Here is a 14,308-nt window from a genome sequence, read left to right as displayed (position 1 = left end):
TGCTTCCTGGCTGATGTTTTGGTCATTTTTGAATGCTGGCGGTGCTTTCACTCTAGTGGTAGCATGAGACGGAGTCTACAACCCACACAAGTGGCTCAGGTAGTGCAGCTCATCCAGGATGGCACATCAATGCGAGCTGTGGTAAGAAGGTTTGCTGTGTCTGTCAGCGTAGTGTCCAGAGCATAGAGGCGCTACCAGGAGACAGGCCAGTACATCAGGAGATGTGGAGGAGGCCATAGGAGGGCAACAACCCAGCAGCAAGACCGCTACCTCCGTCTTTGTGCAAGGAGGAGCAGGAGAAGCACTGCCAGAGCCCTGCAAAATGACCTCCAGCAGGCCACAAATGTGCATGTGTCTGCTCAAACGGTCAGAAACAGACTCCATGAGGGTGGTATGAGGGCCCGACATCCACAGGTGGGGGTTGTGCTTACAGCCCAACACCGTGCAGGATGTTTGGCATTTGCCAGAGAACACCAAGATTGGCAAATTCGCCACTGGCGCCCTGTGCTCTTCACAGATGAAAGCAGGTTCACACTGAGCACGTGACAGATGTGACAGAGTCTGGAGACGCCGTGGAGAACGTTCTGCTGTCTGCAACATCCTCCAGCATGACCGGTTTGGCGGTGGGTCAGTCATGGTGTGGGGTGGCATTTCTTTGGGGGGCCGCACAGCCCTCCATGTGCTCGCCAGAGGTAGCCTGACTGCCATTAGGTACCGAGATGAGATCCTCAGACCCCTTGTGAGACCATATGCTGGTGTGGTCGGCCCATGGTTCCTCCTAATGCAAGACAATGCCAGACCTCATGTGGCTGGAGTGTGTCAGCAGTTCCTGCAAGAGGAAGGCATTGATGCTATGGACTGGCCCGCCCGTTCCCCAGACCTGAATCCAATTGAGCACATCTGGGACATCATGTCTCGCTCCATCCACCAACGCCACGTTGCACCACAGACTGTCCAGGAGTTGGCGGATGCTTTAGTCCAGGTCTGGGAGGAGATCCCTCAGGAGACCATCCGCCACCTCATCAGGAGCATGCCCAGGTGTTGTAGGGAGGTCATACAGGCACGTGGAGGCCACACACACTACTGAGCCTCATTTTGACTTGTTTTAAGGACATTACATCAAAGTTGGATCAGCCTGAGTGTGACTCCAAATCCAGACCTCCATGGGTTGATAAATTGGATTTCCATTGATTATTTTTGTGTGATTTTGTTGTCAGCACATTCAACTATGTAAAGAAAAAAGTATTTAATAAGATTATTTCTTTCATTCAGATCTAGGATGTGCTGTTTAAGTGTTCCCTTTATTTTTTTGAGCAGTATACTTTCATCTCTAGGAGACAGAACGCGTCTCCTTCCTGAGCGGTATAACAGCTGCGTGGTCCCATTGTGTTTATACTTGCGTACTATTGTTTGTACAGATGAACGTGGTACCTTCAGGCATTTGGAAATTGCTCCCAAGGATGAACCAGACTTGTGGATGTCTACAATTTTTTTCTGAGGTCTTGGCTGATTTCTTTTGATTTTCCCATTATGTCAAGCAAAGAGGAACTGACTTTGAAGGTAGGCCTTGAAATACATCCACAGGTACACCTCCAATTAACTCAAATGATGTCAGTTAGCCTATCAGAACCTTCTAAAGCCATGACATCATTTTCTGGAATTTTCCAAGCTGTTTAAAGGCACAGTCAACTTAGTGTATGTAAACTTCTGACCCACTGGAATTGTGATACAGTGAAATATAAGGGAAATAATCTGTCTGTAAAGAATTGTTGGAAAAATGACTTGTGTCATGCACAAAGTAGATGTCCTAACTGACTTGCCAAAACTATAGTTTGTTAACAAGAAATTTGTGGAGTTGTTGAAAAATGAGTTTTAATGACTCCAACCTAAGTGTATGTAAACTTCCGACTTCAACTGTACATTCCATATACTGACAAATATATACAGAAAAAAAATAAACAGAAGTCAGAACCCAGTCTGGCGCAAAGAGAGGATTCATATGGGAGACAATCCTATACACAATCTATATACACAAGTGCAATTTACCACATAGAAGCTAAATATTTTTACTATTTAACTGTAGTTAGCCCTTTTTTATTTCAGGCTTTATCTAAATATTCTGCAAACGGAAATACACAATGGACAAAAAAACATTTACATTTCTCCTCATCACTCAGCCACATAATGCCAGGGTATATCTGGTGTGCTTTCTTGAATAAGAGCAAGTGTATATCTTGGTAGAAAGGGAAATAGAGGATAGAATGAGTTTCATTCTCTACTTTCTACGAAGTCACAATAGTTACTTAGTCTTTCCTCTTCCAACCTGTTTAAATACGCAGAGGCAATATCCCTGGTCTTACCAGTGCACATAGCAATCTCATGATTTTAGGTAGGTTATGCATAATATATCTCTCACACACGAATTCACCCTTAATCAAACAAAAGGTTCTCAATTTGGGTTTATGATTACTAGACCATTTGTTTTTCATATTGCATCAACAGTTGTTTTAATTATTTTCGCTGTATTTTTTACAATTTGTATTGTGTTAAATATTAGGCAATATTGGTAGCCACCGTCAGTTATACCCACATACATTTATAACTGTCACTTTAGTGTTAGTTATCATTCTAATGACCTTTCTTTCCTCTGTCATGTTAGTGTGGTTGTTCCTGAGGATCGCTATAAATTTAGGGGAAAATAATAAAGGAGGAAAATATGTAAAAAATAATAATAATATACAGTAAATATTTACAAAAAAATATATATTAGGGATTGCAAATGATGCAGATAGATTGTGGCTTCTATCTACAATATTAAAGCTGATCTCCCCCCTACACACCTACTCATTCAAGTTTTATTTTTTATTTGTACTATTTTCTACCTTGTAGAATAATAGTGAAGACATCAAAACTATGAAATAACAAATATGGAATCATTGGGTAACCAAAATAGTGTTACAAAAATCTAAATATATTTTATATTTGAGATTCTTCATAGCTTTGCACACTCTTGGCATTCTCTCAACCAGCTTCATGAGGTAGTCACCTGGAATGCATTTCAATTAACAGGTGTGCCTTGAGGATGAAAATGGCGCCGACAGAGATGGTCACCTCATTTCAGGTCCTTAGAAAACTATACAGTTATTTGTTTATTTATGTATTATTTCTTACATTGTTAGCCCAGAAAATCTCAAGTGTTATTACATACAGCCGGGAAGAATTATTGGATATAAAAGCGATGTTAACTTACCATCATTACGACCAGGAATATGTCTTTCCTGAAGCGGATCCTTTGTTCGGATCTCCACCCTGGACATGCGATCTTATCCCAGATGCCAACCCAAAACAACGCGGTTGCCGCAGGAGAGGCAGACGGAGCGGCTTACTGGTTAGACTCGGAAGGCGAGCACACAATCCACTGCTTCCGAGCAAATTACTCGCCAATGTCTAATCTCTAGATAACAAGGTGGACGAAATTAGGGCACGAGTTGCCTTCCAGAGAGACATCAGTGATTGTAACATTCTCTGTTTCACGGAAACATGGCTCACTCAGGATATGTTGTCAAAGTCGGTACAGCCACCCGGTTTCTTCACGCATCGCGCCGACAGAAACAAACATCTCTCTGGTAAGAAGAAGGGCGGGGGTGTATGCCTGATGATTAACGACTCATGGTGTAATCACAACAACATACAGGAACTCAAGTCCTTTTGTTCACCTGATCTAGAATTCCTTACAATCAAATGCTGACCGCATTATCTTCCAAGAGAATTCTCTTCAATTATAGTCACAGCCGTGTATACCCCCACAAGCAGATCCCTCGTCGGCCCTGAAAGAACTTCACTGGACTCTATGTAACCTGGAAACCATACATCCTGAGGCTGCATTTATTGTAGCTGGGGATTTTAACAAAGCTAACCTAAGATCAATACTTCCTAAATTCTATCAGCATATCAAATGAGCGACACAAGCTGGTAGTATTCTGGATCATTGCTACTAGAACTTCCGTGATGTATACAAAGCCCTCCCCCGCCCTGCCTTTGGCAAGTCTGACCATGACTCCATTTTGTTGCTCCCAGCCTATAGACAGAAACTAAAACAGGAAATGCCCATGCTCAGGTCAATATAACACTGGTCTGACCAATCGGATTCCACGCTTCAAGATTGCTTCAATCACGTGGACTGGGATATGTTCCGGATAGCCTCAGACAACAACATTGATGTATACGCCGACTCGGTGAGCGAGTTCATTAGCAAGTGCATCGGAGATGTCGTACCCTCTGTGACTATTAAAACCTTCCCTAACCAGAAACCGTGGATTGATGGCAGCATTCACGCAAAACTGAAAGCGCGAACCACCGCTTTTAATCATGGCAAGGCGACCGGAAATATGACCGAATACAAACAGTGCAGCTATTCCCTCCGCAAGGCAACCAAACAAGCAAGGCGTCGGTATAGAGACAAAGTAGAGTCGCAATTCAACGGCTCAAACACGAGATGTATGTGGCAGTGTCTACAGTCAATCATGGATTACAAAAAGAAAACCAGCCCCGTCGCGGACATCGACGTCTTGCTCCCAGACAAATTAAACAACTTCTTTGCTCGGTTTGAGAACAATACAGAGCCACTGACACGGCCCTCTACCAAAGCCTGTGGGCTCTCCTTCTCTGTGGCCAACGTGAGTACAACATTTAAACGTGTTAACCCTGGCAAGGCTACCGGCCCAGACGGCATCCCCAGCCGCGTCTTCAGAGTATGCGCAGACCAGCTGGCTGGTGTGTTTACGGACATATTCAACCAATCCCTATCCTTGTCTGTTGTCCCCACATGCTTCAAGATGGCCACCATTGTTCCTTTGGCCACCATTGATGGCCACCATTGTTGACCGGCTCGATTCGATCTTATGTAAAACATTTAAATTGTGTTTTATAAATTGGATAAAAGTAGAGACTCAGAGGTACAAAATGGTATATCATACATTACATTCAAGGAACAATGGGAAAGATTTCAATACTAGAAGCTGGTTTATACTAGGGTTGTGTGTGTTTGTAGCTTGCTATCTACTTCCAGACACAAATGAGAGAACAGCTCACTCTGACCATTTTACTCACCCTAGCAGATCTGAGGTCGTTTTTATGTTATCCAGAGTGTTGGTGACTGCAACTGTGCTGCTGGCAACAATTTAACTTTTTTGCCAACGTTTACTGACACCGGCCATATTCAACGGGTGTTGAGTGTTCATAAATACATCAGTTATTCTACGCTCTGGCACACTTAGACGAGAGTGCTCTGAAATAGAAGTAGATAGCCAGAGCGAATTTACCAGCTATGTCTATCGACAGTTGTCGCAGTTGACATCAAGAACATTCTATTGAAATGGTTACTTCCATAGATAGTTGAGTCTTTTGTTTAGACATAGCTAGCTAGCTAAACAATGAACCATAATCCCAACTCATAACGTTACTACCCTGCATGAATCTGCAGGCAGCTAACCAACCAGGTTCAATGTTAGCTAGCTAGCTAACATTAGGCTATAACTAGCAATGCAAATGGCTCTGAGATATGAATAATATTACTACATAGATCATACACGTAATGATAGCTAGTGAGCCAGCCAGCTAACGTTACCTAGACAGCTAACAGTATGCTTTAACTTGAAATAAAAATGACTTTCTGACAAAATTAGAAACGTGTAATATCTGAAAATGTAGCTAGCTAGACTATCTTACATGGATGGATGCTTCTCCCTCTCTGTCACGAATGCCATGGTTGCCCTTAATTAATGTAATCCTGAGACAGGTGTTTTATACTATCACCTTCTGTGTGTTCTCTTTTCGATTCCCTCTACACATTTGCAATCAAACACCTGCATTTTCTCCATCTCCTTAGCTATCATACTCAAATTTCAAAACTCGGTCCTCCAGAAAGTGGAGACCAACACTTTTGCAGTTCTACTACGTGAAATCTTTCAAAAATGCAGCGTTAGAAAGGATTACCTACACATACTGAGCAGTTCATATTATAGACAAAAGCGTGCTACATGGCAGACCAATCCGAACTCATCTCTCGGCATGTCCAGCCCATCCATTATCTCAGCCAATCATGGCTAGCGGGAAGGTTCCTACCTTTTTCCATGGCTAAACCAACTAGGCTTGTAATTTAACAATTTTATTCGCATTTACAGATGGGATAGAAGTTTAGTATTAAGGCACATAAAATTTCACATGTTCCAGAAGGCATTTCTGCCAAAAAACGCATTTTGATAAAAAATGTAAGTTTACTTTCAAATTGCTCTCCTATGAAGTAGTGACGCACGACATATGCCTAGTTTCCTGATACAAGTCACATATAGCCTATTTGAATCATTATGGAATGCAGACCATATAGTAGCTGTCACGACTTCCACCGAAGGTGGCTCCTCTCCCTGTTCGGGCTGTGCTCGGCGGTCGTCGTCGCCGGCCTACTAGCTGCCACCAATCCATTTTTCATTTTCATTTGTGTCTGTCTGTTTTTTCACACCTGTGTTCATTTAGTTGATTTCGGTGGGTTTATTTACATCCCACTGCCTGCTAGTCTTTGTGCGGGATTGTTTGTATGTGTTCTACGTTAGGGGTGTGTGTTCGCACCACAGGGTTTTCGTTTTATTCAGTAGTGTTTACCGTTTTCGAGATTTTGTTTAGGAGTTGAGGTTTCTCCTCCGTGTGTAGTTAGTTTCCCTGTGTGTGGCGACTTCGTTTTCTGCGTGTTTTTTCCTCATGTTGTATTTGAGTCGGGACTACAATAATAAATGTTTGTGCCACTTGAACTTCCTTGCTCTCCTGCTCCTGATTCCTGCACCTCCCTCCTACTAGGAGGCATTGTAACAGTAGCAGTTTAAATCTGGAGCCTGGCGCACGGTTCACTCCAACTGGACCACTACAAGGAGCCACCTCTTTTATGATGAGAAACGATATTGCAACACTGCACTACGCTCCGTCGGCCCAGTCTACATATTCCCTGTAGATGCCTTTAGCAATTTCTATGCATGCCTCCGAGCATCAAATGTAGCATCACTAGAGCCTCTCATCAGAGATCACATTTATTTTGGGAGATTGCAAAATATTACCTTTTCAATTCAAGACAGGAGAAACATATTGTTTCAGATGATAATAAATCAGGTTTTAAGTTACTTGTTCATCAACTTGTTTCTCTAACTTTATAGCAAGTCAAGCTAGCTTGCAGAGCAGCCAGCTAGCTAAAAGCTAGTGTCACGTCCTGACCAGCAGAGGGAGTAGTGGTGTAGTATTTTGGTCAGGACGTGGCTAGTATGTCTGTTTCTGTGTTAGTCTTGTGACTCCTGATCAGGAACAGCTGGAGATCGTTGTTCCTGATTGGGAGTCATATATTTAGGAGTATGTTTGTCACTTGGGTTTGTGGGTGGTTGTGCTAACACTGCTAGTCCTTTTGTTTGTAGTAAGCCTGTTAGACTGTCGTGAGTGTCGTGTTTATTGTTTTCCTGTGTATACTTTGCTTTCATTTGTTATTCTTTACATTAAAAGATGAGTATCCACATTCCGCCTGCAGTTTGGTCCATTCAACACGGCTTCAACTATTATGACAGCTAGGCTAGGTTGAAGATACCACATTGTAGCTAGCGACCTCCACCTAATAGTTACCATCAAAAACAAATGTCATTACCATCACAATTAACATATACTGGAGGCAACAGTCATTTAATATAATTGGCTTAACAGCCAATGTGTATTAACGTTATTTAACATTACTTGTACTCACTTATAGGAATGGATACTTGCTTAGAACTTGCTAGCTATCCCATAAGGCCATCTTCTTCTGTGATTTTGGTAACTTCCTGTTTTTTTGCCAGACTCTGGCTGCGTCCACCTTATGCCCTTGGGAGAATCCCCGCAGGCATCTTTGTCGTTGGTCCAAATTATTAGCCATGCAAGGGAAGTTGACAACGTAAGCCCATCAGCCCTCATTTTTGATTGAGTTTGTGAGTGTACAATTATGTTCACTCCGGGGCCTGAAACACCCCATAATTTAATTTGCGATGATTGTACATCCGCTAAGAAAAGTCAGCCAAAACTTAAAACCTACATTAATATGGAGAAGTTAACATACACGTGTAAGTAAAAATGAATGTAAATAAGTTAGAAATTGTGCTAGTAATGCACAGGACGGCTCAAACACGTATCAAAAGTAATGTTTTTGTTTGGTTATCTTTTGGAAACTTTAGCTTGTGCACATTACTTTCCCTGACATCACACTTATACATTGTAATTTTCGATATAACGTTAGTAGGATGGCTAACATACGATGTCTGTGGATGCGTTGTCTTCTAGCCAAAACATGAAATGCAATCATAATTAACTGTAGTGAATATAAGGCACACACAACAGTTCCATGATGACTGAAAACACAACAGTGGGATGAACGAGTAGTGATACATTTCCGGGCAAGAGTGGTCCATTTAAAATTAATTAATTCTTCCCTCACCCCTTGCCTTGCAAGTGTCAACTCGTCAGACGTCATGATACGTCATCAGAAGTGTACACTTAATTTGAGGGCTGAGGTGAGAGGGTGTGTTTTTTAAGTGTTTGGAATGCAGCCTCTGGCTGGACTGAAGACAACACAAAGTTTGGAAAAATATAAAGTATATGTCTCGCAACAGAGCCTTCAACCGCAAGGGGGCGTTGCGATTCCACTCCATTGTCGGCGTCCACATTGAAATGAATGACAACCGGTGCAATGTAAAGGAGGAGTGCTTATGGTTAATGTAAACGAGGCTTTGTCTGAATCGGTCCCATTGAGCCTGCTGCTCCAGCACGAATGATGCTGACGCTGCGCCCACGCTCAAATGTCTCTACTGCGCAATCGCCAATGCAACGAACGCAGTAAGAGAAAGGAGACGCAATAATGGCCCTTGATAATTTAATTTTCGCCCAATGCATCCTCTATTTTTTGGCGTTTGTGTTTGGTTTTATTGCCGTAGTGCCTCTCTCCGAAAACACGGAGGACTTTCATGGAAAATGCTTGCTTTTCACGCGTGGTATGTGGCAGAATGAGAACATCACAGTCTCAAAGCAGCGCTTTATCGTTGAGGAGTGGGGACCGGAGTCTTCCTGCAGTTTCATCACTTTTGTCGGGATAGCATCTCTCATCCTGTCCGCAGTGCAGTCATGGAGACTGCTGTTGTTTCTTTTCAAAGGCCACGACGAGTGAGTGTCCTAATCACTTGTGGTTGTTGTGTTTTGATTTGCAGGTTTTCTTTGTGTTTATTCTATCTGAATTATTTAAATGGGGAAAAATAGATGGGATGTGTTTCAAGTAGCCCATGCCCATCCACTCCCACACACGAAAGATCAGTGATCCTTCTTCATTAATTACAGCCGTTCGTTCAATTGCTTTTTCTGAGGTCTACAGATCTAGACCTAAAAAAATGTAAACGTATGTTTTTGCTATGGCAAAATCTGCCCATCTCGCTGTTTTGCTCCCTAATCAATATGTTCAATCAGCCCGAGGGAAGACATGCCATTTTCTGCCTTTCAACAGAGGTGCAATCACAAAAACTGCATTGATGGATAGGCCTTATATAATGATTAGACGCTTGCAATCTTTATAAAAACCGTTTTGCCACTGTGCAATGCAGAGGTTTTCATTAGTCTGTCGTTGTTTCATTCTGACATAGGGTGGATAGGTTAATCTATCCATCCACTTAAAAAACATCTATCTAAAACTAAGAATTCATTAATTATTGGCATACAGGTACACCACCAATCTCTTTCTATTGGTCATATCGTCCATTAGAATGCAACATAGTCACAGTTAAATTAATTATCATCTAATCAAGTCCAATACATACAACATTAGGCAAATGTGCCAGGGATGGTAATGATAGAACAATTACATTATTGAAACTGTCTTACATTCTCTCTCTCACTTTCTCTCTTGCTCTTTCACTCTGTCTCTGAGTGCAGTTCCCTGTTCAATGCCTTCCTGAATCTGTTGATCAGCTCCCTGGTGGTGTTCACAGTGTTCCTCTCCAGCACCATCATCAGTGTGGGCTTCAACCTGTGGTGTGACGCCATCACAGAGGGGGGGGGCATGCCCAGCAGGTGAGGCTCATGACCTCATCATATGGCTCTTGGACAGTCCGAAGAGTTATTTTCCTAAACTAACTTTGTCTTGTATCTCAGCTGTGAGGACATGCAGGACACTGATCTGGAGTTAGGATTGGACAACTCCTCGTTTTATGACCAGTTTGCCATTGCCCAGGTAAGGGTCAGACGGATGTATATTGTCATACACTGGGTTGATATCTTAGACTGTACCGGGGACTTATTAAAACATTTGCAATGAACTTGGAAACTCCCAGCGCTTGTTTAAGTCTGCGAGGCTATGTAATGTCTGTTAAACGTCCCCCCCCTGCCCCCCGTCTCTGCTGTGCAGTTTGGTCTGTGGGCAGCGTGGCTGACGTGGTTGGGCATCACGGTCATGGCCTTCCTCAAGGTCTACCACAACTACCGCCAGGAGGACCTTCTGGACAGTCTGATCCACGAGAAGGAGCTGCTGCTGGGACACTCATCCCACCGGGGCTCCGATGCCAACCAGTTTAAGAGTGGCATGATCTAACACCAAGAGGGCACGTGCACATTACTGACACATATCCTCCTATCCTACCCCAACTGCCAGTCCCTGTCAATCTACACTGAGTGTACAAAACATTAGGAACACCTTCCTAATATTGAGTTTCACCCCTTTTTGCCCTCAGACAGCCTCAATTCGTTGGGGCATGGACTCTACAAGGTGTCAAAAGCATTCCACATGGATGCTGGCCCATGTTAACTCCAATGCTTCCCACAGTTGTGTCAAGTTGGCTGGATGTCCATTTGATGGGGGACCATTCTTGATACACACAAGAAACTGTTGAGTGTGAAAAACCCAGCAGCGTTGCAGTTCTTGATACAAACCGGGGCGCCTGAGACCTACTACCATACTGCACTTAAAACTTTTGTCTTGCCCATTCACCCTCTGAATGGCACACAAAACACAATCCATGTCTCGAGGCTTAAACATCCTTCTTTAACCTATATCCCCCCTTCATCTACACTGATTGAAGTGGATTTAACAGGTGACATCAATCAATAAGGGAGCATAGCTTTCAGATGGATTCACCTGGTAAGAGCAGGTGTTGTTAATGCTTTGTACACTCAGTGCATATACAATCAAATGAAATCCATGAACTGTTATTAGAGTGCATTGTTATATCTTGCTTGGACATACTCCTCCTCAGATATGGTTCCTGATTTTCCCATTGAAAACGCTGCTGTTGACTGTAAAGCACTGTAGGGTAAAGAGATTCTGGCTGTATTGTGGAGCTGATTCATTCCATTTGTCCACTTGCTATATTTATATTTGATAATGAGTTACTGCTGACATGTCTTGCCCTTCAAGGCACACACTGGAGCGTCAATGAGCTCAGAAAATCAAGGCCATTTAATGAGGATAGAAATGGTGCGTTGAGACTCGTTTTTACCGTGATTTCCCATTTAGCTGCACATAGATGATGACTCACACAAGGTGGTTAAAGAACGGTTCAAATGGATCATATTTTATTTGTTTTCATTTTTTGCATGTACTGTGTGAATATAGACAGTGTGAGCAGGCTGACATTGTTTTGTGTTGGGCAATATATTATTTTGTAACAGTCGAATACATTCATGATAGGCTTTCAGTAATGTGTGAATTCTTTGCATGCATGCAGCAACAGTATGATGTGTGATTTTCAGTCTATTATGCAGTATCTACAATTACCAAACAGTATTTAAAAAAAAATGAAAAGTGTACTTTGTAAGAACTTTGTCAATGAACTTAAACTGACTGGAACAGATCTCAGGATGAAATGCCTGAAAATCACATAAGTAGCTAAATCAGTCAATCTGTTCATCCTGATAATAATAAAAGCTCAGGCTGGCCCCTCCTTTGTTATTTGACACAATCTTGACACAACATTTTTCTTTGGACAGTGAGTGAGAAGTCTAACATAGACGGGATGACACATTATCCAAGGCTAGTTCTGTGTTGTTGTGCGTAAGGAAATGTAGACTGCGGCGTGGAAAGATGGATCATCATTTTATTGCACACATGCATGCTCTCTCTCTCACACCAACGCATGCATGCGCGCGCGCACACACACACACACACACACACACACACACACACACACACACACACACACACACACAAAAAAGCATGTCAGACTATAAAAAGCTAGTCACCACCCTCACTGACTTTGGTATGCAATGACAGTTTTATTTAAAATAATTCAATTAAATAAAAAAATATAGAAACTAAGAAATCCTTCTAAAAGGCACTTTTTTCAAAGTGACCACATACAGATTGTCAGCAGTGAAATGCAGCTACTAACCAAAATGTGCAGATACAGGCCATGTTTACTTGCTAGGTATTTGTGTTGCTAATGACAGTAGTTCCGCTTGAGAGTGCAGAGAAAACTTTCAGTCTCAGTATCTCTTCCATTCAGACATTGGTTGCATCGTATTGCTCAGATTTTTTCCAACACTGACTCTTTCCTATAGTTGTGTTCCCTGAAAGCTGTATAAAGAGTATGTATTATTGGAAACAATGTCTTGTGTTTTATTGCTCAGATTGACATGTATTTGATAAGCATCACATTGCCCTTTAAAGCTCAACACAGTTAAAGAAGAGACTCAATTTCTAAATGCTCTATATTTGAATGGTGCCAGTTAATGAAGGTCCCACAGTGATGCTTCAATTAGTGGCATAATGTTGCTGCATCTTACCCTAGATCATTGGACCGTACAGTTAATGTACATTCCTTTTATTTACTTTGCATCATAAACATTTGCACTAATTTAAAGTATGTTTCAATCCCCAAATAATCCACAACTTTAAAAGCATTTGACATTAAGATTAATACCTGAATATCGGATCAATCAAAAAATAGAAATGCAACAAAAGCCCTTTCAAAATGTACTGTAAAGAAAACAAAAGTATTGGATATTTGAGTAGATGCAGATATGCAGTATATAAGAAATAAATCACATTTAGAGGATAGAGGATATTGCTTGTGGCATTTTAGCATTTACCAAGAGGTACACTGTCAAAATCATAATCACTCATTGAATTTGAGTACATTCCCAGGAAAGAGAGCATTCATATTATTGTGCTAAAGTTGTCATCTTTGTCCAACTGGGATCACAACATTTATCTGACCTAAAAATGGTCAGACTACAGTATTTATGCTGTAAAAGAAAGATGGCTTTGTCAATCAATTTGCTAGATCAACCTGGCATTGTGAATTGAAGCAGTCCTGTGTCTGTTTCAGAAATGGTCACATTGTGCTTGACTCAATCCATAATCCTTATTTTAGACAGTAAGGGTGTTTTTTGCCAATTTAAAGCAGTTTTCACATTTTCTACATTCAATTATGTGCAATAACAAGGCGTAATATTGTGATAGTCCTTACTATACGGTATATACACATTCATATCTGTAGTAATCTTTTAAGTACACAAAATTACATACTGTAGTATTGTAATAAAATAAATACAATTGATTTTGCATTCCATTAAACATTTACTCACATACAATAGATTGCGTCAAGAATGGAAAATGTAAATGATTGTAGCAATTAAGTGAGCATAATCAGTGAGCGTCAACATTGCTGATGTGCAAAACGTCTTATCGACAAAACAAGCATGGCTGCATACCCACCACCAGTGTACAGGCATGGAGGATACGTACTGTATCTCTGAGATTACCCATTTCTCCATATATGGGTGTGAGCATAGCAGTAGGGGTGCACATCTCAACACCATAGATAGATAGTCAGTGTGTATGACTGAGGTGTGCTCGTGGACCAAGCTGGGTAAGGACACCTTAAGAGACATGTAGTGAGGAAGAGATTGAATTCAGTGTTCCACGTCTCCCCCTTTGGTGGCTCCCAGTCACTGCATGGTTAGCCAGATCCAGCAGCCCCACAGCAGCTGTTTCATGTGTATCAGGTAGACAGCCAGTGAGGCCTCCAGCTCCTCACACACACGCTGTGGGCGCCGGCGGTCCGTGCTGTACATGACCACGCCCAGCAGTGACATCAGCAGGAACAAGCAGGTGAACAGGGCCAGGTGGGGGCGTGGCGGTGACGTGTCATAGGCTGTGAACCAAAAGAGATCAACAACAAACTGTTGAATGATTTATGAATTTCAATGGTTCATCCAGTCTGCCCGTTCAGGTGTGAGGGGCCTGGCATCTTCCTGATGCCAAAATTAA

General features: G+C 42.0%; 2 protein-coding genes across 5 annotated transcripts in view; one reads left to right on the top strand and one right to left on the bottom strand.

The window, feature by feature from the left end:
- Positions 1-8,790: 8,790 nt before the first annotated feature.
- LOC106611012 (transmembrane protein 179) lies at positions 8,791-11,978 on the top strand. The gene is made up of 4 exons (XM_014210810.3): positions 8,791-9,216; positions 9,976-10,113; positions 10,195-10,273; positions 10,448-11,978. The coding sequence occupies exons 1-4, from the start codon at positions 8,915-8,917 to the stop codon at positions 10,628-10,630; spliced, it is 702 nt and encodes a 233-aa protein (XP_014066285.1). The 5' UTR covers positions 8,791-8,914; the 3' UTR covers positions 10,631-11,978.
- Positions 11,979-12,285: 307 nt separating this feature from the next.
- The window catches only part of LOC106611011 (uncharacterized), a 31,653-nt gene continuing 29,630 nt past the window's right edge, over positions 12,286-14,308 (bottom strand). For all 4 annotated transcript variants that reach the window (XM_014210806.3, XM_014210808.3, XM_014210807.3 and 1 more), the window contains one exon: positions 12,286-14,192. In XM_014210806.3, coding sequence (XP_014066281.1) covers positions 13,987-14,192 — 206 coding nt within the window. In that variant the 3' untranslated portion in view covers positions 12,286-13,986. The remainder of the gene's footprint in view (positions 14,193-14,308) is intronic.

The sequence above is a fragment of the Salmo salar genome, chromosome 09 (genome assembly GCF_965601325.2).
Source record: "Salmo salar chromosome 09, fSalSal1, whole genome shotgun sequence".
Lineage (NCBI taxonomy): Eukaryota > Metazoa > Chordata > Actinopteri > Salmoniformes > Salmonidae > Salmo > Salmo salar.
Note: the sequence above shows the minus strand (reverse complement) of the source record. Positions and strands in the feature narration are given on the sequence as shown.